This window comes from Erinaceus europaeus, chromosome 3 (genome assembly GCF_950295315.1).
Source record: "Erinaceus europaeus chromosome 3, mEriEur2.1, whole genome shotgun sequence".
In the NCBI taxonomy this organism is placed as follows: Eukaryota; Metazoa; Chordata; class Mammalia; order Eulipotyphla; family Erinaceidae; genus Erinaceus; species Erinaceus europaeus.
This window is the reverse complement of record NC_080164.1, coordinates 55,043,481-55,068,473: the sequence shown is the minus strand read 5'-3', so window position 1 is coordinate 55,068,473 and position 24,993 is coordinate 55,043,481. Positions and strand designations below refer to the sequence as shown.

Sequence of the window (24,993 nt, the reverse complement as noted above, 5' to 3'; positions counted from 1 at the left end):
AGAAACAGAGGGGAAGACAGAGAGGGGGAGAAAGACACCTGCACCTCCCTGCAGGTGGGGAGCCGGGGGCTCAAACTGAGATCTTTACTCCAGTTCTTCTGTTTCGCGCCATGTATGTTTCACCCACGGAGCCACCTCCCAGACCTCCCCATATCAAGCATTTTAACAGTGCTCACATTACCTGCTTTAGCTGCATCATTGTCAGTGTAAACAGCGTTACAAACTGTTCCTCATATTGGCTTACACTCACTCCAGCAATTTCAGTGAGGCACTTCAGAGATACATTTCGAAACATTGGAACATTCAAGAACTATTTTAATAAAATAAGCGGAGAGAGGAGAGAAGAGAATAAAATTAAATAGTCTCCAATATTTATTTGGTGGTCTGAAAAGTCACTTATTTTTGTACAGAAAATTAGCAGTTGGTGGGTTTCTTTTTTATTGCTGTTGAAGTTATTGATGTCGTTGTTAGATAGGACAGAAGAGAAATGGAGAGTAGGGGAAGACAGAGAGGGGGAGAGAAAATCAGACACCTGCAGACCTGCTTCACCACTTGTGAAGTGACTCCCCTGGTGGGGAAATGGGGAATTGAACCGGGATCCTTCCGCTGGTCCTTGCGCTTTGCGTCACCTGGGCTTAACCTGCTGTGCTACCGCCTGACTCCCATGAAAGATTTTTTTAAATATTTATTTTATTTATTTATTCCCTTTTGTTGCCCTTGTTGTTTTATTGTTGTAGTTATTATTGTTGTCGTTGTTGGATAGGACAGAGAGAAATGGAGAGAGGAGGGGAAGACAGAGAGGAGGAGAGAAAGATAGACACCTGCAGACCTGCTTCACCGCCTGTGAAGCGACTCCCCTGCAGGTGGGGAGCCGGAGTTCGAACTGGGATCCTTATGCCGGTCCTTGTGCTTTGCGCCACCTGCGCTTAACCCTGCTGCGCTACAGCCCGACTCCCCCACGAAAGATTTTTATGCCTGAGACACTAAGGTGTCAAATTCTATCCCCAGCACCAAGATAAGGAAGAACTGAACAGTGTTCTGGTCTTCCTATCTTTCTCTCATATTATAAACAAGTGTTGGAAAAGGGCAGGGGATGGGGGAAGGTAGCACAGTGATTATGCAAAGAAACCCATATACCTAAAGCTCCCAAGCCCCATTTCCAATCCTCCCCCACCCCCATAAGCCAGGGCTGAGCAGTGCATTGGAAAAACAAAACAAAACAAAACAAAACAAAAAAACACTACACCAAGAGGTAGCACATCTCGAGAATGCAGGTATCAATGCTGAAGGACCTGGGTTCTCCACCTGCAGGGAAAGCTTCTTGAAGAGTGTAGCAATTGTACACCCCACCTTCTGTCTCAAATAAATAAGTAATAAAGCCTCTGGAATGTAAGTGTGCTTCTTGCAATAATGTTCACAATAGTAAACACTTTTTTTTCTGCCTCCAGGATTATTGCTGTGGTCTAGTGCCTGCACTAAGAATCCACTGCTCCTGAGTTCAAGCCCCGGCACATGTACCAGAGTGATGTCTGGTTCTTTCTCTCCTATCTTTCTCATCAATAAATAAATAAAATCTTAAAAAAAAAAAAAAAAAAAAAGAATCCACTGCTCCTAGAGGTTATTTCTCCCATTTTGTTGCCCTTGTTGTGATCGTTGTAGTTGTTACTGTTGTCATAGCTGTTGCTGTTGTTGGATAGGACAGAGAAATGGAGAGAGGAGGGGAAGACAGAGAGAAGAGAAAGTAGACACCTGTAGACCTGCCTCACCACCTGTGAAGAGACCCCCTGCAGGTGAGAAGCCAGGGGCTCGAACCAGAATCCTTACACTGGCCCTTGCACTTTGCGCCGTGTGCGCTTAATCCGATGCGCTATCGCCCGACTCCCTCAGATTCAATTTTTTGAGTAGTTTCTTCATCTTAAAAACAAGGTCTACTGTGGCTAAGACTATATTTCCAAGGGAAAAAAAAAAATCACAAATGAAGACACTAAGTACAAATATGTAGTTGTTACTGGTTATACCTTATAAATTAATGTGCTGATTAATTTGGTCTCAAAAATATATCCCAGTGGAATCCAGTTAAGAAATCTGAGCAATGTTTCCAAAGTTGCATGTACAAGTGGAGCATTTTGGGAATTTTCCTGCAACAAAAATAATACTGATTAGTATCTTCCTAAAATGAACTATTAGTTAAGAATTTAAAAAATACACACTTACCATCACAAACTGACACAGCTGAAAGATTTGTGAGAACTCATTGCACATGCTAAAGAGAGAGAGAGAGAGAAAGATTATGAGGCTGTTTGTTGGTACACTTGGTTGAGCAAAGATTTTATAATGTGCAAGGACCCAGATTTTTATAAATTTATTTATTCCCTTTTTGTTGTCCTTGTTGTTTTATTGTTGTAGTTATTGTTATTGATGTTGTTGTTGTTGGATAGGACAGAGAGAAATGGACAGAAGAGGTAAGATAGACACCTGCAGACATGCTTCACTACCTGTGAAGCGACTCCCCTTGCAGGTGTAGAGACAGGAGCTCAAACTAGGATCCTTATGCTGGTCCTAAGGACCTGGGTTTGAGCTTTTCTTTTTTTAAAAAAAAATTTTATTTACTTATTCTCTTTTATTTCCCTTGTTTATCATTGGCATTGTTGTTGGATAGGACAGAGAGAAATGGAGAGAGGAGGGGAAGACAGAGAAGGGAGAGAAAGACAGACAGCTGCAGACCTGTTTCACCGCTTGTGAAGCAACTCCCCTGCAGGTGAGCAGCTGGAGGCTTGAACCGGGATCTTTATGCCTGTCCTTGTGTTTTGTGCCACATGTACTTAACTGGCTGTGCTACCTCCCGACTCCTGGGCTGGAGCTTTTGAGAGTGGTGAAGCAGTGTTGCAGATGTCTCTATCTCTCCCTATTTCCCCTTCCCTCTTGATTTCTAGCTGTCGATCCAATAAATGAGATAATTTAAAAAGTGATTAGAAGGGAGTCGGCCCGTAGTGCAGCAGGCTAAGCGCACGTGTCGTGAAGCGCGAGGTTCGAGCCCCCGGCTCCCCACCTGCAGGGGAGTTACTTCATAGGTGGTGAAGTAGGTTTGCAGGTGTCTATCTTTCTCTTCCCGTCTCCCCCTACTCTCTCCATTTCTCTCTGTCCTATCCAACAACGACATCAACAACAACAATAACTACAACAATAAAACAACAAGGCAACAAAAGGGAATAAATATTTTAAAAAGAAAAAAAAACTTATTAGAAGATATATAATGAAAACCATAGTTTACACAAGCACAAAAAGTTCAAAAATTTAGCCGTTAAAGGCTGAAATAACTGCCACTTCATCAAAAGTTACTGATCTTCCAGAGCTGCATATTATAACTTATTTAAAAATACATACTAACTAGTGCTATTAAGAACATATAATTTGTGGTCCAGGAGGTGGCACAGTGGATAAAGCGTTAAGACTCTCGAGCAGGAGGTAGGTCAATCTGCAGTAGTACATGTGGCAATGTAGTATCTGGTTCCTTTTCTATCTCCTCCGATCCCTCTCATTAATAATAATATATATATGCATATATTCATTTCTTGGAGATGTACTGATTCTTACAGTATATATTTGAATATGACGATATTGAGTAGATGTCTGGCAAATTCCTATTGCTAAGTCTAAAGATACTTGCAAGAAATCAGTTAACAATAAAATATATAATCCTGTAAACCATTAATCTCCAATGAAGAAATTAAGAAAACAATGTTTGGGCAGGGGTAAATAGCATAATGGTTATGCAAACAGACCCCTGTGCCTGAGGCTCCAAAGTCCCAGGTTCAGTCCCCTGCACCACCATAAACCAGAGCTGAGCAGTGCTCTGGTAAAAAAAAATAATAAATAATAAATAAAAATAAAAATTTAGAGAAAACAAAGTTTATCTTTCATCCTAACAGGAGTTTACTGAAGCAATTTATCATTCTAGTCAGATAGTCCCCCATCTCCAAATGAGACCAAGGCACAGCTCTACCACTTTTTTTTTTTTTTTTTTTTTGCCTCCACGGTTATTGCTGGGGCTCAGTGCCCACACCATGAATCCAATGCTCCTGGAGGCCATCTCCCCCCCTTGTTGCGGTTATTACTGTTGTTGTTGATGTTGTTCGTTGTTGGATAGGACAGAGAGAAATGGATAAAGGGGAAGACAGAGGGGGGAGAGAAAGATAGACACCTGCAGACCTGCTTCACCACCTGTGAAGCGACTCCCCTGCAGGTGGGGAGCCGGGAGCTCGAACCGGGATCTTTATGTTGGTCCTTGTGCTTTGCGCCATGTGCGCTTAGCCCACTGCGCTACCGCCTGACTCCCAGCCCTACCACTTTTAAGGGTTCCTCTTTGTAAGGGGTACCCATGTAGCTGATCTATTTTTTGAATAGTGACAGAAAAATTGAGAGGGAAGGGGGAGAAAGGGACAGATAGAGAGACCTGCAGTCTTGTTTCATCATTTGTAAAGCTTTCCTCCTACAAGTGTGGACCGGGACACTGTAACATATGGACTCAATTGAGTGCACCACCACCTGGTCCCTAGAATTATTTTTAATTTGCAGTCAAATTCAACAATTTAACATATTTTATCACAATTACCTTAATATTATTTAGCAATGTAAGTGACAAGTAAACACTTACCTGTCCTTCAAATGTTTGGCTTTCACTTGGGTTATTTGTCCACTAGAGAAATCAAATACTTCTTCACTCAACAGTTTAAGAATCACCATATTATTCTGACATAAACTCTCACTGGTCCTACTGGCTCCAACAATGTCACTGATGAAAGTTGGCCAGTGCTTGGGCCATTCTTGTTTTAATATCTAAAGTAAAAGATAAAAATGTTAACATCATTTCTTTTGTTAAATACATCTCATAGAAACTTAAAGTCGACGCAAGCATCAAGCACATCTCGCTTTCTCCCTCATGATTAACACAGGAATATGGGGGCTGGGCAGCAGTGCGCCTGATGAGCACACACGCACACAAGGCACCCCCACGCTGAGTGCAGCAGTGCCGCAAGTGTTTCTTCCTTTCTCTCACGAAGTTATCCTCTGCAGATGGGGACATGAGGATTGAACCCAGGTCCTTGTGCATGGTAATTTGTGTGCTACCTGTCAGCCCCTGAAATATTTTTTATTTTTATTTGCCTCTAGTGTTATCACTGGGGCTTGGTGATTGCAACTGAAATCCACTGCTCTGGCAGCCATCTTTTCCCCATTGCTGTTGCTGGATAGGACATAGAGAAAGGAGAAGAAAATGGGGGAGGGGATAGACACTTGCAGACTTGCTTCACTGTTTGTGAAGCGTATCCTTGCACTGAACCATGTGTTTTGCACTATGTGTGCTTAGGCCAGTGTGCTACTGCCTGGTGCCCTCCCCTGAAATATTTAACTCTAAAAAAAAAAGTTTATAAAATATTTATTTATCCCCTTCTGTTGCCCTTGTTTTATTGTAGTTATTATTGATGTCGTTGCTGTAGGATAGGACAGAGAGAAATGGAGAGAGATGGGGAAGACAGAGAAGGGGAGAGAAAGATAGACACCTGCAGACCTGCTTCACTGCTTGTGAAGCGATTCCCCTGCAGTAGGGAGCTGGTGGCTCAAACTGGGATCCTTACGCCGATCCTTGCGCTTTGCACCACCTGCGCTTAACCTGCTGCACTACAGCCTGACTCCCTATTTATTCCCTTTTGTTGCCCTATTGTTGTTGTTACTGATGTTGTTATTGTTGGATAGGTCAGAGAGAAATGGAGAGAGGAGGGGAAGACAGAGAGGGGGAGAGAAGAGAGAAAGATAGACACATGCAGACCTGCTTCACCGCTTGTGAAGCGACTCCCCTGCAGATGGGAAGCCAGGGGCTCAAACCAGGATCCTTATTCTAGTCCTTGCACTTTGCACCGTTATTGCCCGACTCCCTGAAATATGTAAGCAGTATAGCAGGCAAGTGTACAGGTAAGGAAATTTTCATTGGAACCTGGGTTTATACCTAGAAATTTGATAGAAGGCATTAAAACTGGAGATGAGTATCACCACGGAGCTTATCAGTAACTACATTGCTGGGTTTGTGTGAGGTCTTGGTATTGATCACAGCACTACATGTGCCAGAGAAACGCTCAGATCATTATTCTCCTCCTCCGCACCAGAAGTTAACCATATAAACTCCTGTGACCCACACTCAGATATATCCCTAGTATAAAGTCAGTGTAAATTAATGAAAGTAAGTTAATGCAAGTAATTGATTATAATGTTTTTACATTCTATTATTTGCAGGATAAAATGCACAACTACAAAAAATGAGATCAATTCTAACATTTGACTTTATAAAACCTTAGTGCTGATATCAACGGTATGTTGTTAGTTAAATCTGAGATAGATGACATAAAAAGTAGCATGCTTCTATCAGACAAATGAGAAAAATTGTAGTGATCATTTTATACTATAGTTTTGGGTTTATACCAGAAATTTCCTACCACAAATAACAATTTTAACATCTACTAACCTAGATAATATAGGTTAACTTATATTTTGGTGAGCATTAGAAGAGTGAACATTCAGGACTGGATGATGGCATACCTAGTTGAGTGCTTGTGTTACGTAGCAATGCACAAGGACCCAAGTTTGAGCCTCCTGACCCCCACCTACAAGGGGAAAGCTGCACAAATGGTGAAGCAGTGCTGCAGGTGTCTCTCTCCCTATCTCCCCCTTCTCCCTTAACTTCTGAGTATCCAATAAATAAAATAGAAAAGAATATATAAAAAAAGGGAAGAGTGAAGACTTACCTGAACAAGAATCATATTTAATTTTCCAATGTACACCTTCTCCTTCTAAGGAAAAAGAAAAAAACTAAGTGAAAATCTAAAACAGTGCATGTAAACACCTTGGTAATAATGGATGAGGCATACATATTGCTACACACTTGGGGGAGCTGTGAAATAATTCAAGACAACAGTCCTGTAAAATATTTTATAAAATAGAAGTATAAGAAAAAAGTAATTGAAGACCTATTAAGCACACATATATAGATGTACTTGCATACAAAAACAGATCTACGTTGAAGGTTCCTTTCACAGTAATCTCAAAACAACCAAAATAAATTAAGTGAAAAACCTCTTACCTCTACACAAGTTGGATCAGATGATGTCTTGATAATGAGGCCAACAACATATTTTTTTATTCCTATGGGGGGAAAAATGACAACCGTTATAGCACTGTAATAAATCTTCAGAGGGGAAGAAGTCAGATAATGTAGAAATGTATGCTTTAAATTTTTCTTTTTTCGGTGTATTATACCAAAGGAAAACGACACTGAAGTGGGAGGAAGGTTCGTATCCTGGAACATGATGGCAGGAGTACCTAGTGGGGGTTGTATTGTTATGTGGAAATGTTAAACATGTACAAACTATTGTGTTTTGCTGTCAACTGTAAACCACTAATCCCTAATAATTTTTTTGTATTTTTTTAAGATTTTAAAAATTATTTTATTCCCTTGTTTTATTGTAGTTATTGTTATTGATGTCACTGTTGGACAGGACAGAGAAAAATGGAGAAGAGGGGAAGACAGAGGAGAGATAGACACCTGCAGACTTGCTTCATTACCTATGCAGCGACTCCCCTGCAGCAGGGGAGCCGGGGGCTTGAACCAGGATTTTTACCCCGTCCTTGTGCTTTATGCCACGTGCTGCCCGAATCCCGAAATTTAATCTTTTATTCTTTCTAGTGTACTGCCGCTATTTCAAATTTTAGTTTGTTAAAATTTAAAAATGTTGTTTGCTAATCTGTATCTCAAAGTCAGATAATTATCCTACTCTAATTTGTATTCATTGTGACACTGACCTAGCCCTAGAAATACTTCAGTATGATATGGGAAGAAACTGAAGAAGTTTTTTTGTTGTTGTTTATAATGTGCTTTTAATGTGACATTCTTGAAGGAATTAAAACCTTAATGCTTTTGATCTGGATCCTTTTCTGCATTTTACTTTTTAAATCATATTTAAGAAATTTATTGTTGCCCAGGATTCACCACTCTAGGTCAACTTTTATCAAACACAGCCAACAGAGCAAGAAAGATCACAGCACTGCTCCTGGAGGCCATCCCCCCCCCCTTTTGTCGCCCTTGTTGTTGTAGCCTTGTTGTGGTTATTATTGCAGTTGTTGATGTTGTTGGACAGGACAGAGAGAAATGGAGAGAGGAGGGGAAGACAGAGAGGGGAAAAGAAAGATAGACACCTGTAGACCTGCTTCACTGCCTGTGAAGCAACTCCCCTGCAGGTGGGGAGCTGGGGCTCCAACTGGGATCTTTATGCTGGTCCTTGTGCTTTGCACCACATGTGCTTAACCCGCTGCACTACTGCCTGACCCCCATCTTGCTGGTTCTTAAGAAAACATTAACAAGTAATGTGGAGGGTTTAGATGACAGACCCAAGGACTGAAACAGTATCCCTAACCGAAAGCTTATTAATATCTAATATCTAAAGACTACTCTAGGGGCTAGGAAGTAGCTTTGGATCCCTGGTATATGAAAGCAAAGGGCCCAAGCTGGGGTTGGGTGTGTGTGAGAGTGTTCTGCAGACACTTACTATGGAGAGATGAGAAGTTGTATCACTTTGTCAACAAATATACTACCACTAACTGCTAATAAAATCTCAAAGGAAAAAAAACATTTTTTTTTTTAAACCAGAGCACTGGCTCAGCGCTCGTTTATGGTGGTGAGGGGGATTAAACCTGGAACTTTGGAGCCTCAGGTTTGGGAGTCTACTCGCCATACCATTATGCTATCTACCCTCCACCCTTTGAGTATTATTCTCACGTGCAGCCCTCCCCAACTACTTAATTGAATAAGTCTGTTTGTCATGAACGGTATGATTACTGTCATTGAGGGTCTCAGAAGACTGATAGCATAAATCAATATCCCTGTGATATTCATTAAAATCCTCCCTAAAGCCTATTGCCAGTTCAAAGGAAAAATTCACCTCTAAATTTTTCTTTTCTTTTTTTAAAAAAGTCAGTTAATTAAGATACTACTGAGTAATGCATTACACGAGGTTTACAGATACAATTCTTCACCATCCCTGCACTTTTGTGACAAATCAACTGTTCTGCCTCCAACCTTTCCATAATGTTGGAGACATAAGGATAGTGATTTTAGACACTACTTTTATTTTTTATTTTTCTAGGCAATTTTTTTTCTTTTCTTTTTAAAAATTTATTGGGGAATTAATGTTTTACATTTAACAGTAAATACAGTAGTTTGTACATGCATAACATTTCTCAGTTTTCGGTAACAATACAACCCCCACTAGGTCCTCTGTCATCCTTGTGGGACCTGTATTCTTCCCCACCTCTAAATTTCTTAAAATGAGCCTTAGAATTTTTTATTAAATACTTTTATTTATTGGCAACACAGAAATCAAGAGGGATAAAAAAAATCAAGAGGGATAGATGGGATGGGGAAGAGACACACCTACAGCACTGATTCATCACTTTGAAGCTTTCTTCTGATGGTGAAGACTGGAGGATTAGAACCTGGGTCACGGGAGTCGGGCTGTAGCGCAGCGGGTTAAGCGCAAAGCACAAGGACCAGCATAAGGATCCCGGTTCGAGCCCCGGCTCCCCACCTGCAGGGGAGTCACTTCACAGGCGGTGAAGCAGGTCTGCAGGTGTCTTTCTCTCCTCCTCTCTGTCTTCCCCTCCTGTCTCCATTTCTCTCTGTCCTATCCAACAATGACGACAACAACAATAATAACTACAACAATAAAACAACAAGGGCAACAAAAGGGAATAAATAACATAAAAAAAAAAATTAAAAAAAAAAAAGAACCTGGGTCACTGAACACTGTGATGTATGCAACTAACCAGCTGGGCCCCAAGAAATTATTTCAACAAGGCGCGCACATGGGTGTATTTCAATGAAAATCAGGCTCAACAAAATTTTGTCAAGTATTCTATATTTGTGTAAGACATTTCAAATAAAAGCAAATTGGTCAATATAAGCATTCATATGTTAATTTGCATGGCAATGTTAATCTTATTTCCCAGGCATGTCTCACACAACTATAGAATACTTAACAAGTGCATGATTTTACTAAAACAAAAAACCCTCCACGAACACAAAACTTCAAGGAAACTTATTAATATATCATAGACAGTGTCACATGTAGAAGAAAAAACCTTACACATTCAAATATTAAATCACAAAGAAGCACATTTACACTCTCTAGCTAGTCAATAAAAATCTTAAATGTTTTCAATGAAAGACAATTATTATTAAGACAAAATAAAATCTACTCATTTCAATCCTCTTCATTACCACAAAAAACAGGAGGCTGCATGGTAGTGTATATGACTGAGTACAAGGACACAGGCTCAAGTCCCAGTCCCCAATTGAAGGGGGAAAGCTTTTCATGTGCTGAGGCAGTGCTACAGGTGTCTTTCTATATTTCTCTCTGCCTCTATCTAATAAATAAAAAATAGAAACCTGGGGCCAGCTAGTGGCATGCCTGGTTGAACACACAGGTAGGTTATATATATAATGTGAGAGGTCCCTGCATGGGAAAGGCTCACGAGTAGTGAGAGAGTGTCAATTAAAAAAAAAAAAATTTATAGGGTGATTAATGATCTTCTATGTATGTGTGCTATCATCCCCTTTGCAACCTGTTTCTGACTTATCTCACTTAACACATCTTCAAGTTCCATTCAAGATGGGGTAAAGAAGGTGAATTCACCATGAACCTGAGACTGTGGAGCCTCAGGAATACGAGTCTTTTATTTCTCAGTCTTCCACATTGAACACTCACTAAGTCTTCTCCTGCCATCATGTTCCAGGACCTGAACTCTCCCTCCTCCCCTACCCCAGAGTCCTTTACTTTGGAATAATACACCAGACCCAGTTTAAGTTCTGCTTTATTGTTTATTATTCAACTTTTTTAGTCCATACTCGCAGAGGAATAAAGAATAGGGAAATTGGGGACAGGTGGTGGTGGCGCACATGATTGACTGCACATGCTGCATGTAAGCACCCAGGTTCAAGTCCCTGGTCCCCACCTGCAAGGAAGAAAACTTTACAAGTGGTGAAGCAGGGCTACAGGAGGTGTCTTTCCCCCTACTTCTTTCTTTCAAAAAAAGAACAGGAAAGTTTCCAATGGAGGGGATGGGACATGAATCAAGTGGTGGCATCTGTATGGACTTATACACCTGTTATCTTACAATCTTATTAGTCATTATTAGGCTTTAATCACCAAAAAATCTGCAGAAGTAAAATTATAACCAAGATAGAATTCAATTCATACTGAAAAGTATCCAAACATTAAAGTACCCAGCTTCAAGTCCCTGGTCCTCACCTGCAGGGGGAAAGCTTTCCAAGTGATGAAGCAGTGTTGCAGCTATCTCTGTTTCTCTCTCCTTATTACTCCCTCCCCTCTTGCTTTGACTATCTCCATCCAATAAATAAAAAATATTTTTATATAATTTTATAATTATATAAAATTATATAATTTTATAATTATATAAAATTATATAATTTTATAATTTTATAAATAAAAATTTAAACTTAAAAAACACAACTTTGGCACATTCCTCCATAAAAGTCATACAGACTAATAGTTTACCTAGGCCATAGATTAATTTTTGTTTAGATTAATTCTACATCATTTTAAACAAAACCTAAGGACTGGGGAAACAGCCTAATGGTTATGCAAAAAATGTTAATGCCTGAGACCCCAAGGCCCCATGTTTAATTCCCCAGAAGAGCAGTGCTTTGGTATTTGTATCTTTCTCTAATTTAAAAAACAAAACTGAGGCTTGGTGGTGGTGCACCTGGTTGAATGCACTTGTTACATGTTACAATGCCTCCAAAGTCTCAACTAGCAGGAGGAAAGCTTCACTAGTTGTGAAGCAGGGCTGCATATGTCTATCTCTCTTCCTTTCTAACTCCTCCTTCCCTCTTGATTTCTGACTGTCTCTATCTAATAAAGGTAACAATTTAAATTAAAAAATTAAAAAACAAGAGTAGAGGGTAGATAGCATAATGGTTATGCCAAGAGACTCTCATGCCTGAGGCTCCAAAGTCCTAGGTTCAATCCCCTGCACCACAATAAGCCAGAGTTGTGCAGTGCTCCTGTAAAATAAATTAATTACTAAGTGAAAGCCTCTTCCCCTGCTCTCCTTTTTCTTTTCTTTTTGTGCCTCCAGGGTTATTATTCAGGCTCAGTGACTGCACCATGAATCCACTGCTCCTGGAGGCTATTTCACCCTCACTTTTGTTGCCCTTGTTGTTTTCATCATTGTGGTTATTATTGTTGTTGAATAGGACAGAGAGAAATCGAGACAGGAGGGGAAGATAGAGGGGGAGAGAAAGACAGACACATGCAGACCTGCTTCACTACTTATGAAGCCACCCTCCTGCAGGTGGGGGGCCTGAGGCTGGAACCAGGATCCTTAACCAAGTCTTGTGCATCACCCCAATGTGCTCTTAAGCCGATGTACTACCACCCGACCCCCACTCCCCGTTTTGTTATGGAAGTTCCACATCATCCAAATTTCAGAAACAAGTGTTACCTTAACTGTACTGAAACATAAGAATATCTTGAAAAAATTGCTTGTTTTTAAGAGCTATGAAGTGTTTATAATCATTATCAATAATATTTCCTTCACTATCCCATCAGGTTAAAACTGGTAAAATATATGAACTAGGACTATCTGAGATTTATTTATTTATTTAATTTATTTATGAGAGGGATAGGAGGAGAGAAAAAGGACCAGACATCACGCTGGTACCTGTGCTACCGGGAATTGAACTCAGGAACCCATGCCTAGGAGTCCAACCCTTTATCCACTGCGCCACTTCCCGGACCATGACTATCTGAGATTTAACTGACAACATTCCAAAGGAAAATAACCACTCACTTTAAAAAATATTTTAATTTATTATTGGATAGAGACAGAAATTATGAGGGGAGGGGAAGACCGAGATGAGGACAGATACCTGCAGCCGTGCTCTACCACTTCTGATTTGAAGCATGGGAATGACCAGATTTAGTTTTGATTTAAAAAATGTCAAGTTATTTTTGCTGAATTCAAAGAACACATAGGAGTAGATATAAAGGATCCTAGTTAGTAAGCTATTGCAGAGATGCCAAAATAAGTTGGGACATGGGTATGTTTATTGGGCCGGGGGAGATGACATAAAGATTATGCAAAAAGACTTTATGCCTGAGGCTCCAGGCCCCAGGTTCACATCCTAACAGTCATAAAGAGGTTAAATAATTCTTTAAAAAAATTTAAAAATATCTTATTTATTCCCTTTTGCTCCCCCTTTTTTACTGTTGTAGTTATTGTTGTTGTTATTGATATTGTTGTTGGATAGGACAGAGAGAGAAAGAGAGACACCTGCAAACTTGCTTCACCGCTTGTGAAGTGACTCCCCTGCAGGTGGGGAGCTGGGGCCTATAGCCGGCTGTGTTACTGCCCAACTCCCAGAGGCTAAGTAGTTTATCAAAGATCATTCTGTTAAAAAAGAGTCTCAATCCAAAAAAACTGCATTAAAAAGATCTCTTATCTGTAAAATTCCAAATTAACACATGAAACCATAAAACTCAAACCTCCCTCAACTATCTTTAAGCACCAACTTTTTTTTTCATCACCGCCACGGTTATCACTGGGGCTTGGTGTTGGCACTATGATCCCACAATGGGGAAGGGGGCAGCAATTTTTTCTATTTTTTTATTTGACAGGAAAGAATGAAAAATGTCGGGAGTTGGAAGGTAGTGCAGAGAGTTAAGTGCACGTGACGTGAAGTGCAATGATTGGCATAAGAATCCCAGTTCGAGACCCTGGCTCTTCACCTGCAGGGGAGTCACTTCACATGCAGTAAAGCAGGTCTGCAAGTGTCTATCTTTCTCTCCCCCTCCCTGTCCTATCTAACAACAACGACATCAATTAATGACAATAAAAACCAAGGGCAACAAAAGGGAAAATAAAATAAAAAAGGAAAAATGTCTTTAAAGAGAAAACTAATAATATAAGCAATAACAGTTGATGAAGAGTCAAAACATCAATAAAATTAATGTAGGGGTTCTTTTGGCCACAGACTAGAAGTGATCGGGGTCGCAGACTCTCCCTTTGCTTGGAAGGATGTCGGCGGCCAAAGCTTAAGCTTCCCAATAAAGGCTCTTGCTATTGCGTGTGAAAAAAAAAAATTTAATGTAGGGGCCATGTGGTGGCACACCTGGTTGAGCGTAATGTTACAGTGCACAAGGACCAGGGTTCGAGCTCCCGGGAAAAGCTTCCCAAGTGGTGCAGCAGGGCTGCAGGTGTCTTTCCCTATCTCCTCCTACCCTTTAGATTTCTGGCTATCTCTATCCAATGAATAAAGATGATAAATAATAAAAGTAATATACAACTAAAACACCTTCATTAAAACTGCAGTGAACAGCTAAGCCCCTCCTTATTTTGGACCACCCCACCTCGGGAAGTCCTTAGGATCAAAGGCATAGTCTCACCTAAGCAACTTATGCACTATCACTGAACTACATTCAGACCACTCTTCATCTGAATTCATTTAAAACTTTCAGGACTGGGCAAGTGTAGATAGTATAATGGTTACATAAAGAGACTCATGTGGGACCAGATGGTGGTGCACCTGATTGAGTGCACATGTGATGATGTACAAGGACCCAGGTTCGAGCCCAGGCCCCACCTGCAGGGGAAAGCTTTGCGAGTGATGAAGCAATGTTGCAGACGTCTATCACCCCCTTCCCTCTAGATTTCTGGCTGTCTCTATCCAATAAATGAAATTAAAAAAAAAAAAAAAAACTCATGCATGAGGCTCTAAAGTCTCAGGTTTGGGGAGTCGGGCTGTAGCGCAGCGGGTTAAGCGCAGGTGGCGCAAAGCACAAGGACCGGCTTAAGGATCCCGGTTCGAACCCCGGCTCCCCACCTGCAGGGGAGTCGCTTCACAGGCGGTGAAGCAGGTCTGCAGGTGTCTATCTTTCTCTCCCCCTCTCTGTCTTCCCCTCCTCTCTCCGTTTCTCTCTGTCCTATCCAACAACGACGACAACAACAATAATAACTACAACAATAAGACAACAAGGGCAATAAAAGGGAATAAATAAATAAAATAAAATATTTAAAGTCTCAGGTTCAATCCCTTGCACCACTATAAACCAGACCTGAGTAGTGCTGTGGTTAAAAAACAAACAAACAAACAAACAAACAAAAACACTTTCATGACAGTTTCACTGGAGATTAAAGGAGGAACCAGAGTTCAAGCATCTAACTTGAAGCCTCAGACATGTAGGTCTCAGTAAATCCTTCTCACCTTACAAATTTTCATTCTATGGTAAATTATTTATGCAGATATTTTCCCCAAAATGTAAACTCAGTGATAACATATCAGGCCAACCAATAACTAATTTCCAAATATTTAATTATTTTGGATAGACACTGAAATTGGGAGGGGGTGTCAGAAGTACTGTTTCACCACTTTTTTTTTTTTTGCCTCCAGGGTCATTGCTGGGGTTCCATGCCTACACTACGAATTCACTATTCCTGGAGGTTACTTTTTTTCCTTTTGTTGCCCTTGTTTATCACTGTTGTTATTATTATTGTTCTTGCAGTCATTGCTGCATAGGACAGATAGAAATTAGACAGATAGAGAGAGGAGGGGAAGACAGAGGGGGAGAGAAAGATAAGACGCCTGCAGACCTGCTTCATAGTCTGTGAAGCGACTCCCCTTCAAGTAGGGAGCTGGGGGCTCTAACCAGGATCCTTAAACGGGTCCTTGCGCTGTGCTACCGCCCGACTTCCAGACAACGAAATGTTTGTGAGGCTGTATCAGTCTTGCTTTGTTTAAAATTGTATATAAACATCTTTATTCAGCTAATCATTTGTATGTCTTTTGCTCATACAAATTTTATTAAATTGTGACCCCCCCCCCCCCGGCACACTATACTGTGGGAACACATTACAAGAGATATTAACAATCTAGAATTATCAAGAGATTTTCCTGGGGGTCCAGGCGATGGCGTACACACTACAGTGCACAAGGGTCTAGGTCTAGGTTCAAATCCCACCTGCAGGGGAAAGGCAGGTTTTTCCTGTCTCTCCCTCCACTTCTCAATTTATGTCTCTATCAGAAAAAAAAAAAAAAAGATACATATATCTTGGAAAAGCAATTCATGCGAAAGGCCTTAATAATGTTATTTGGGAGTCGGGTGGTGGTGCAGCGGGTTAAGTGCATGTGGCGTAAAGCACAAGGACCAGCGTAAGGATCCCGGTTCGAGCCCCTGGCTCCCTACCTGCAGGGGAGTCACTTCACAAGTGGTGAAGCAGGTCTGCAAGTGTCTATCTCTCTGTCTTTCCCTCCTCTCTCCATTTCTCTCTGTCCTATCCAACAACGACGACATCAATAATCACAACAATGTTAAACAATAAAGCAACAAAAAGGAAAATAAATAAATAATGCTATTCTCCCCATCCCACACTTGGGGTCCAGGTGGTGGTGCACCTAGTTGAACACAGAATGCAGTAAGCAATTTTTCCCATAGCATGTGCTCGAGTCTTTTGTTTCCTATCTGTTATTTAATTAAGGTATATATGTTTCTTAATGACAATACATATGTATAGACAGCAATGTAAACAAAACACTAAGGTGTATTGGGAACCCAAATCATTTGTGTGACTTATTTTACTCTGGTCTACAGAGAACTATTAACAACTGAGGCACGCCTACAAAATTTTTAAACATGAGGGAAAACAAATGCTAAAAAATATTAGCTCTTTAAAACATTTCTATAATTGCAGCAGCCTACTGGGATTAACAATGTTTAACAATTCTAAATAAAGCAATTTTATTTTCTAATGTTTTACAAAGAAAAATGCATCAGGCAACAGCACAGTGGATAAACATTTGACTTTACAGCATGAGTTTGATTCCTGTCATCATGTATCCCAGAGATGCTCTGATTTTCTCCCTTCCCCCATTAATGAAGATATACACAGTACCCCTGTCAATTGCTTATCTAAATGAAGAGTTCACTAACATACTCAGGGAGTTGTTTTACATACTCTTGTAATAAGTCACTCAAAATAAAAAATCCTACAATTTATATCACATTTTATTCCATGTAGCCACTTCATTGACAGTGAAGTGAGAAGAACCTAAGACACATATCCCTCTCTCCCCCTTGTTGTTGTCCATGAGACTTTGTTGCTCCAGGTCAGGATTTTTTTTTTTCAGATAAGAAGATAAAGACATTGAAAGCACATACTCTATTAGACCACCTTTGTTATGACAGATAACCAGGCTTCTATCTGAATTTCTTTTTTTCTTTCATTTTTTAATTATTATTTTTAATTTATATTAAAGACAGTTGTAAATACACAAAGCAACTGCATTAATGAATCCCAAGAGACTAATCTTACCCATAGTTGCTTAAAACTGCTGACTTTACTGAGATAGCACAAAAGAAAAGTTAATTACTAAAATCAGGAATCACTATTCACTGCCCTTCTTTTAGAAGGCAACCTCTGAGGACAAGGCGGTGGTGCACCTGGTTAAGCGCACACACCACAGTGTGTTCAAAGACCCTACAGTGTTCAAACCTCTGGTCCCCACCTGCAGGGGGAAAGCTTCACGAGTGGTGAAGCAGGGCTGTAGGTGTCTGTCTCTCTCCATCTCTATCTTCCTTTCCCCTCAATTTTTCTGTCTCTACACAATAATAAATAAGTTAAAAAAAAAAAAAAAAAGGCAACCTCTGGGTGGGAGACATAGCATAAGGGACATAGCATACAAGTAAAGAGATTTTTCATGTCTGAGTCTCCAAAGTCCCAGATTCAAACCTCTATCCATTCCCAAAGCCAGAGCTGAAAACTGCCCTGGTTAATAACAAAAATTATGGATAATCAGTCAAAAACACAACCTCTTATAAGTATATCCAGGCTTTAAAAAAATTAGTGCCTGGGTGAAGTCAGGCAGTAGTGCAGCCGGTTAAGCATGAGGATTCTGTTTCAAGACCTGGCTCCCCACCTGCAGGGGAGTCGCTTTATAGGTGGTGAAGCAGGTCTGCAGGTGTCTGTCTTTCCCCGTTTTCCCCTCCTCTCACCGTTTCTCTCTGTCCTATCCAACAATGATGACATCATCATCAACAACAACAATAACCATAAACAATAAAAAACAAGGGCAACAAAAGGGAATAAATAAATATTTGGGGGAAAAATAATGCCTAAAGTGCTGGGCAGTAGCACACAGAGGGTTAAGCACACAGAGGGTTCAATCCCCTGGCTCCCCAACTATAGGGAGGTTGCTTCTAGGGCGGTGAAGCAGGTCTGCAGGTGTCTATCTTTCTCTCCACCTTTCTGTCGTCCCCTCTTCTGGATTTCTCTCCATCCTATCCAACAACAATGGCAACAATAACAAGGGCAACAAAATGGGAAAAATGTCCTCCAGGAGCAGTAGATTTATACTGCAGGCACCAAGCCCACCGAGCCCCAGCAATAAGCCTGGAGGCAAAAAAAAAAGTTGCCTTGAGAAACTCCATTATATTCTGGGGTAGGAAGATAGGAAAATGATTATTCAACTAACTTTCAAGCTTAAAATTGAGCTCTCAGGTTCAATGCCTAGCATCAGCAGAAAACAAACTCATTACTTATTATTTCCTTTGCCCTATCACAATGTACACATTACCCCATGTATTACAATGTTCATTATTTTCAGTTACTATCTAGTAAATATAATTTATTACTATTATCATCATTTCTTCACTAACAGGTGAATTTAAATGTAAAGAGAACACATTGAAATTTAATTCATTTAGATGGTGTCCAGGTTAACTATTAGTTGACTCATTTTCCCCCATGATATTTTTTAAATTATTTATTTATTCCCTTTTGTTGCCCTTGTTTTATTGTTGTATCTTTTTAAATGGTTCTTTTTAAAAATTTTTATTTATCTCCTTGTTTCCCTAGTTGTTTTGTTGTAGTTATTATTGTTGTTGGGTAGGACAGAGAAATGGAGAGAGGAGGGGAAGACAGCGAGGGGGAGAGAAAGACAAACACCTGTAGACCTGCTTCACCGCCTGTGAAGCGACTCCCCTGCAGGTGGGGAGCCAGGGGCTCAAAACCGGGTCCTTGCACTTTGTGCAACCTGAGTTACTACCTGATTCCCTTCACCATAATATTTACAGTTTGACCAATTCAATCCTCCGCTCAAGAATATTCTTGTGTCTCTCCCACCACCCCCAAGTTAATTCCTAGGCTTCCCCACTCAGGGCTGTTTAATAGTTATGTAAAAGACTTTCTCATGCCTGTCTAAGGACCCAGACATAATCCCTGGCACCACCATAAATCAGAGATAAGCAGTGCTTTGGTCTTTCTTTGTATGCTTCTCCCTTTATCTCTCTTTCATTAAAAACAATGCAACAACAACAAAAACAAAAAAACCTGCAGTACAATTTCCAAGTGTGTTATTCTGTCAAACTCCCAAGTATAATCTTTCCCCATCTCCCTCCTTTTTCTTTATCAGAGCACTGCTCGCTCAGCTTTGGCTTATGGTGGTGCTGAGGATTGACCTTGGGACCTTGGAGCCTCAGGAATGAAAGTCTCTTTGCATAACCATTATGCTATCTCCCCATCCCCCAAGTATAATTTTATTGACCCTTCCCCAGCCCCCAAAATAAGCAGAATTCTGTCCTGCTGCACAATGGAACAATCACTTTCACTGAAGTAATAATAAACTATTAACAATATACTCCCAACAATAAAAATGGCAGAATAAAAGTCCTTATTTACTATCCTTTAAAACATTTTCCTACCTTCACACTGGTTTCTTGGAAGAATCTTCCACCTTGTTTTTATCACATTTTCCAAAATTTGTAGTCCGTAATACTGAAAATTGGAGAATAAAAACATGTGAATACATTGCTATAAAACTGCTTAACTTTCAGGGTTCACAAATGGGACAGACATTTACACGTTTACATCTAAAGTTTCAAAACATTACACTACCAAGTTTATATTAAACATATATTAAACAAGATCTATTCACCCATATACTGAGTTTTCATGCATTGTCCTCATTTTCCTGTCTACTACTCTATTTAATGTCCTGCTGTTTATACATGCTCACACCAGTAAGGAAAAAACAAAAACAAATAAAAAGCCCTTTAGCAGCCAATGGGGCTTATCTGCAAAGGAAAGTAGCAGCCAGATATGAATTCACAGCATAAATGACTGCTCATAGGCTCATATACATTTAACACAACCAGATTCCTAAGAATTTTAGCCACTTGGATACTTTCAAGCTTCCTACCATACTCTATGAATTATAAGCTCTTGTCCAATATTAAAGTATTATCACATACTTTGTATAGAATTCATTTTTATAAACATCACTGGTGTGTTACTTAAGGAGCAGCAAAACAGCCCACATGTTTATTTTAAAATTTCACCCCACCCTTATAGATGCTATGTCTACTAATTTAAAGATAAACTTTTGTGCACAGTCAAAATATTACACAAATGTATGTTGCAATCTGTATTTGCCTTTCAGGTATTCCTTACTAAACAGCAATATAATAATGTAAGATGGCGAATAAGTACAGATACCTCTGTCAAGTCATTTTGTCCCTCCTGTTAATTACTCACTCTAAATAGTCAACAATATTTATAATTTATAATGCTCTGGGAGCTATTACTCAGAATTATTACCATGACCAATTAGTGTGGATAGACAGGAGGAAGAAAAGGACAATAAGGAAGAGCCATTTATAATACCTGAAAAGCAAATCACCCATATACAGACATATAACCTCAGATTGCAAGTTTTGGCTGAGAATAAGAGTTCATCTTTAAAATGGTTAGTCATCACACAATAAAATAGGAGCATTATTAGTATTTCAACCAAAGGGATCATGTGAATGCTCATTTTATCCAAAGCACAATATAGACTGTCCCCAACTACATTGTGCACACAGTAAATGTTTTTGCTGTTTTATTTGAAGATGTCATGCTTTTCTGGAAAATTATGCCATTTCAACTCAAATCCTACATTTGCAGAAAAAAAGCAAGCAAACAAAAAAACCTTCAAAACAAAAGTAAGCCAAAGCAAAATTTCCAAAATTACAAATTTGATGTCATTTAAATTTTTCATAATCAGCAGTAAATAATGAAGCTTTTTATTCTATTTATTCAACTTTATTAGTCTAGGTCTCAAAAATATAAATAAGCAAATGGCCAAGTTTCTGATTAGAAATCTAAATTAATTAAAGAACAATGTCTCTAAACCTTTTAATTTTCAATCTGTTAGGTCTTAAAAACAAAAACAAAAAACCTCAAATAGGTGGCCCAGGAGATGGTTCAGTAGATAGAGCACCGAACTCTCAAGCATGAAGCACCAAGTTAGATTTCTGGAATTCCAAGTACCAGAGTGATGCTCTGGTTCTCTCTTTCTCCCTCTCATAAACAAATAAGTTAATTAAAAAACCAAAAATTCAATCGAGACCCACCAAAAACATACCAGTAATAAAAACCGTAAATCACAACTCCACCATATGAAACAATTTTCCCATTTATTCTTTTTAATTAAAAGATATCCCCTCTTTTAAAACTTTACATTTATTTACTTCTTCCTTTGTGATATTTTGTTGTGTAAATCACCTAGTCCTTTCTCCAAATGTAAAAAAAAAAAAAAAAAAAAGAATAAATTCACTAAAGATACAATTAATATTTCCCCTTTTGCCAATAGGGCCAAGGCAGGAATTCCAATAAAATATTTTTTATGAGCTAGGTCAAAGAAACACACATTAGTATGATAGTCTAAATCCCAATCTCTCTTACACATTAGGATTTTTACACATTAAGAAGACTTTTATTTCTTTGAAAATATTTGGTTCAAAAAACTAAGATGAGGGAGCTGGGCGGTGGCGCAGAGGGTTAAGCGCACATGACGCAAAAAACTAAGGTGACAACCAAATCCAAGGGCCCACAATTAGTGGCTACTTTGGAAAAATTGACAAATGATCCAAACATCACTCTAACAAATTACATTTCTGCTCTTATGTTGCAGGACTTGAGAAATCCACTGCTGAGTTATGAATATGGGGGACAGATAACAGCAAAGACTAAATGAAAAATAAATAAATAAAACAAAACAAACAAAACAAAAAAACCGCATGAAATGATCCCTATGGTAGAAATTTCTACTGAGCCCTTTAAGAATATTTTGTATGCATTGAATTCCCCCTTTCCCCTCCCCACCACCCATGAAACAAAAACAATTGATGAACAGAATTCAGTTAAAGGGAATCAAAAGGGTAGACCTTGTGGAGGCCTGCCGTCAAAGCCTAGCTGTGTCAGTTGCACAGGAAGACACCCCTTTTCTTCCTATTACAAGCAATCAACATAATGGAACATTATGATTAATATCAGGTAGTGTTAACATCTTTAAAGAAAAAAAATGATTGCATAAAAGCCAAATGTCATAGTGCAATAATTTAGCACCAAATCATTTGTAATTTATGTAAATTGAAGAATTCTTTACCTGTTGCTTTCTTTCTGTTCCTCTAATCATCTCATTTTTCACAAGACAAAACTGAGTTTTTAAAAATACTGTTGATAAATCAACTTAAACATTAGTAATGTCTGTCAGTATAAAAAGCAAAATTTACCAGGCAAGCAAACAGGCAAACACTGTTATGTTACTTAAGGTTAGCACTTTGAGGAAGTTCTGGACTTAATTTTGCCCCAAAATTTACAAGATGTCAAAACTAATTAATATTTTAAAACTGTTAATTAACACAGTCTGATTTCAGAAGTAGATGTGAAGATGGCTATTTTCTGTTTTAACACAAATGTACATCAAATAGAAACCTTGTGTGTATTAAACAGAATGCCATGCATGGTAGTCCATTACATTAAGGCAGTTTAAAGAGAAGTGTGAATCATCAAGCCTGAAACAGTCAAAACACATTTTGATCAACCCTTCTGTTCAAACTTAAGGAAAAAAAAAAGGACCCAAAATCATAACATTTCTCAATTGCAAATAAGACTCGAGTGCTGTCCCGTTAAAAGCAGTGGTACTATGGAGTACAGTAGGGTTTTACGCTGCCCACACAACTTGGGTGTTGGAGATGCCTAACCTGTATTATATTGATTACTTGCCCAAAATAATTGCTGATGATGCTAGTTTTCATTCCTGAGTAACATTTACAATTATTTGAATACATATTCTAAGAGGAAAAACAAAACAAAAACCCCACCAAATAAACAAAAAGCCACCTTGCATACTAGTCCCAATTACAAAACTCCATTCATAATTCTCAGGACTATTTGCAAGAATCCTATGTTTAAAACTAAAATTTGAAATAAGTTAACAATATTAAATGATTTTCAGTAACATGCTAATACTATAAATAAGATACCTTCCTCAAAGTTTATGACTGGAAGAAAAGAAATAATGGATTTTAAAACCACCACTTGCTTACTTTCGTGTTCATATTCTGTGAAAATTCCAAAATCGTGTCGACTCTTGTCCATGCATCAGGATGCTCCTTTAAATGTGTCAATACTTCTTGGGCCATTCTTTGCTAAAATATTATACAAAAATAATTTTAAGATCACCTTTCCTTTGAATCATTCATTAAAATGTGTCATCAATCTTAAACTTCATAAAAATGTGGTTCCGTTCCCTATGGAAACAGGATAGTTTAAATATTTATTATCTTTATTTATTGGATAGACAGCTACAATTCGGGGGGGGGGCGGAAACCAGGGGTTTGAAAAAGCTTTCCCTCTGCAGGTAGGGACCAGGGTTTTGGACCCAGATCCTTGCATATTGTAACATGTACACTCAACCAGGTGTGCCACAACCTGACCCCTTTAATCTGCTTTATTTGGTATTCTCTCTCTCTCTCTCTCTAACTGTTCAGCTCTGGTTTTTGGTGAAGGGGATTGAACCTGGGACTTTGGAGCCTCTGGCAGGACAAGCTCTTTGCATAACCATTATGCTATCTACTCCTGCCTTATTCGATGTTTTCAAAAAAAGTTTATTCAACCAATGCCAACAAATATCTTACTCTGACATAAACAAGTCCTAAGATTTACAATTATCCACAAGGAACATATAAACGGTAGCAGTGTACTCTGCTTTCTGAGAGTCACCAGCATTCAATTTACCAACTTGAAGAATGCATTCATTGAAAGGAAAGCAGTTGATCAACAATTTGTTTGGCCTTGTACGTTAACTCTTCAGCCACCAAGTTCCAGATGCTAGCAGGATGCCCACCAGACTTCCCTGGACAGGGGACCCCACCAATGTGTCCTGGAGCTCCACTTCCCCAGAGTCCCACCCCACTAGGGAAAGAGACAGGCTGGGAGTATGGGTTGATCTGTCAACGCCCATATTCAGTGGGGAAGCAATTACAGAAGCCAGACCTTCCACCTTCTGCATCCCACAATGACCTTGGGTCCATACTCCCAAAGGGTTAAAAAATAGGAAAGCTATAATAGGGAGGGGATAGGACACAGAGTTCTGGTGGGAATTATGTGGAGTTGTATCCCTCTTATCCTATGGTTTGGTCAATGTTTCATAAATAAAATTAAAAAAAAAAAAAAGAAAAGCAGTGTCTAAGAATACCATTCTCGAGAGCCGGGAGGTGGCGCAGCAGGTTAAGTGCACATGGCGTAAAGCACATGGACCACATAAGATCCCAGTTCAAGCCCCTGGCTCCCCATCTACAGGGGGTTTACTTCATAGGCAGTGAAGCAGGTCTGCAGGTGTCCCCGCCCCGCCCCGCCCATCTCTCTCAATTTCTCGGTCCTATCAAAAAAAAAAAAAAACAGCAGCAATAACAATAAAACGACATGGGCAACAAAAAGGAAAATTAAGTTCTAGTTTATTTTTTACTTTTTTTGCCTTCAGGGTTATTGCTGTGGCTCACTGCCTGCACCATGAATCCACTGCTCCTGGAGGCCATTTTTCCCCCTTGT

General features: G+C 39.4%; 1 protein-coding gene across 4 annotated transcripts in view; it reads right to left on the bottom strand.

The window, feature by feature from the left end:
- XPO1 (exportin 1) overlaps positions 1-24,993 on the bottom strand; it is a 52,563-nt gene that overhangs the window by 15,846 nt on the left and 11,724 nt on the right. For 2 of the 4 annotated variants that reach the window (XM_060187221.1, XM_007539631.3), the window contains exons 3-10: positions 23,490-23,591; positions 19,821-19,893; positions 7,130-7,191; positions 6,795-6,839; positions 4,655-4,836; positions 2,215-2,263; positions 2,019-2,138; positions 182-310 (exon numbers count right to left, since the gene is read on the bottom strand). In XM_060187221.1, coding sequence (XP_060043204.1) covers positions 182-310; positions 2,019-2,138; positions 2,215-2,263; positions 4,655-4,836; positions 6,795-6,839; positions 7,130-7,191; positions 19,821-19,893; positions 23,490-23,591 — 762 coding nt within the window. Of the gene's footprint in view, positions 1-181; positions 311-2,018; positions 2,139-2,214; positions 2,264-4,654; positions 4,837-6,794; positions 6,840-7,129; positions 7,192-19,820; positions 19,894-22,325; positions 22,390-22,546; positions 22,615-23,489; positions 23,594-24,993 lie in introns of those variants that run through there. The other 2 variants (XM_060187222.1, XM_060187223.1) reach the window with 2 other exon arrangements.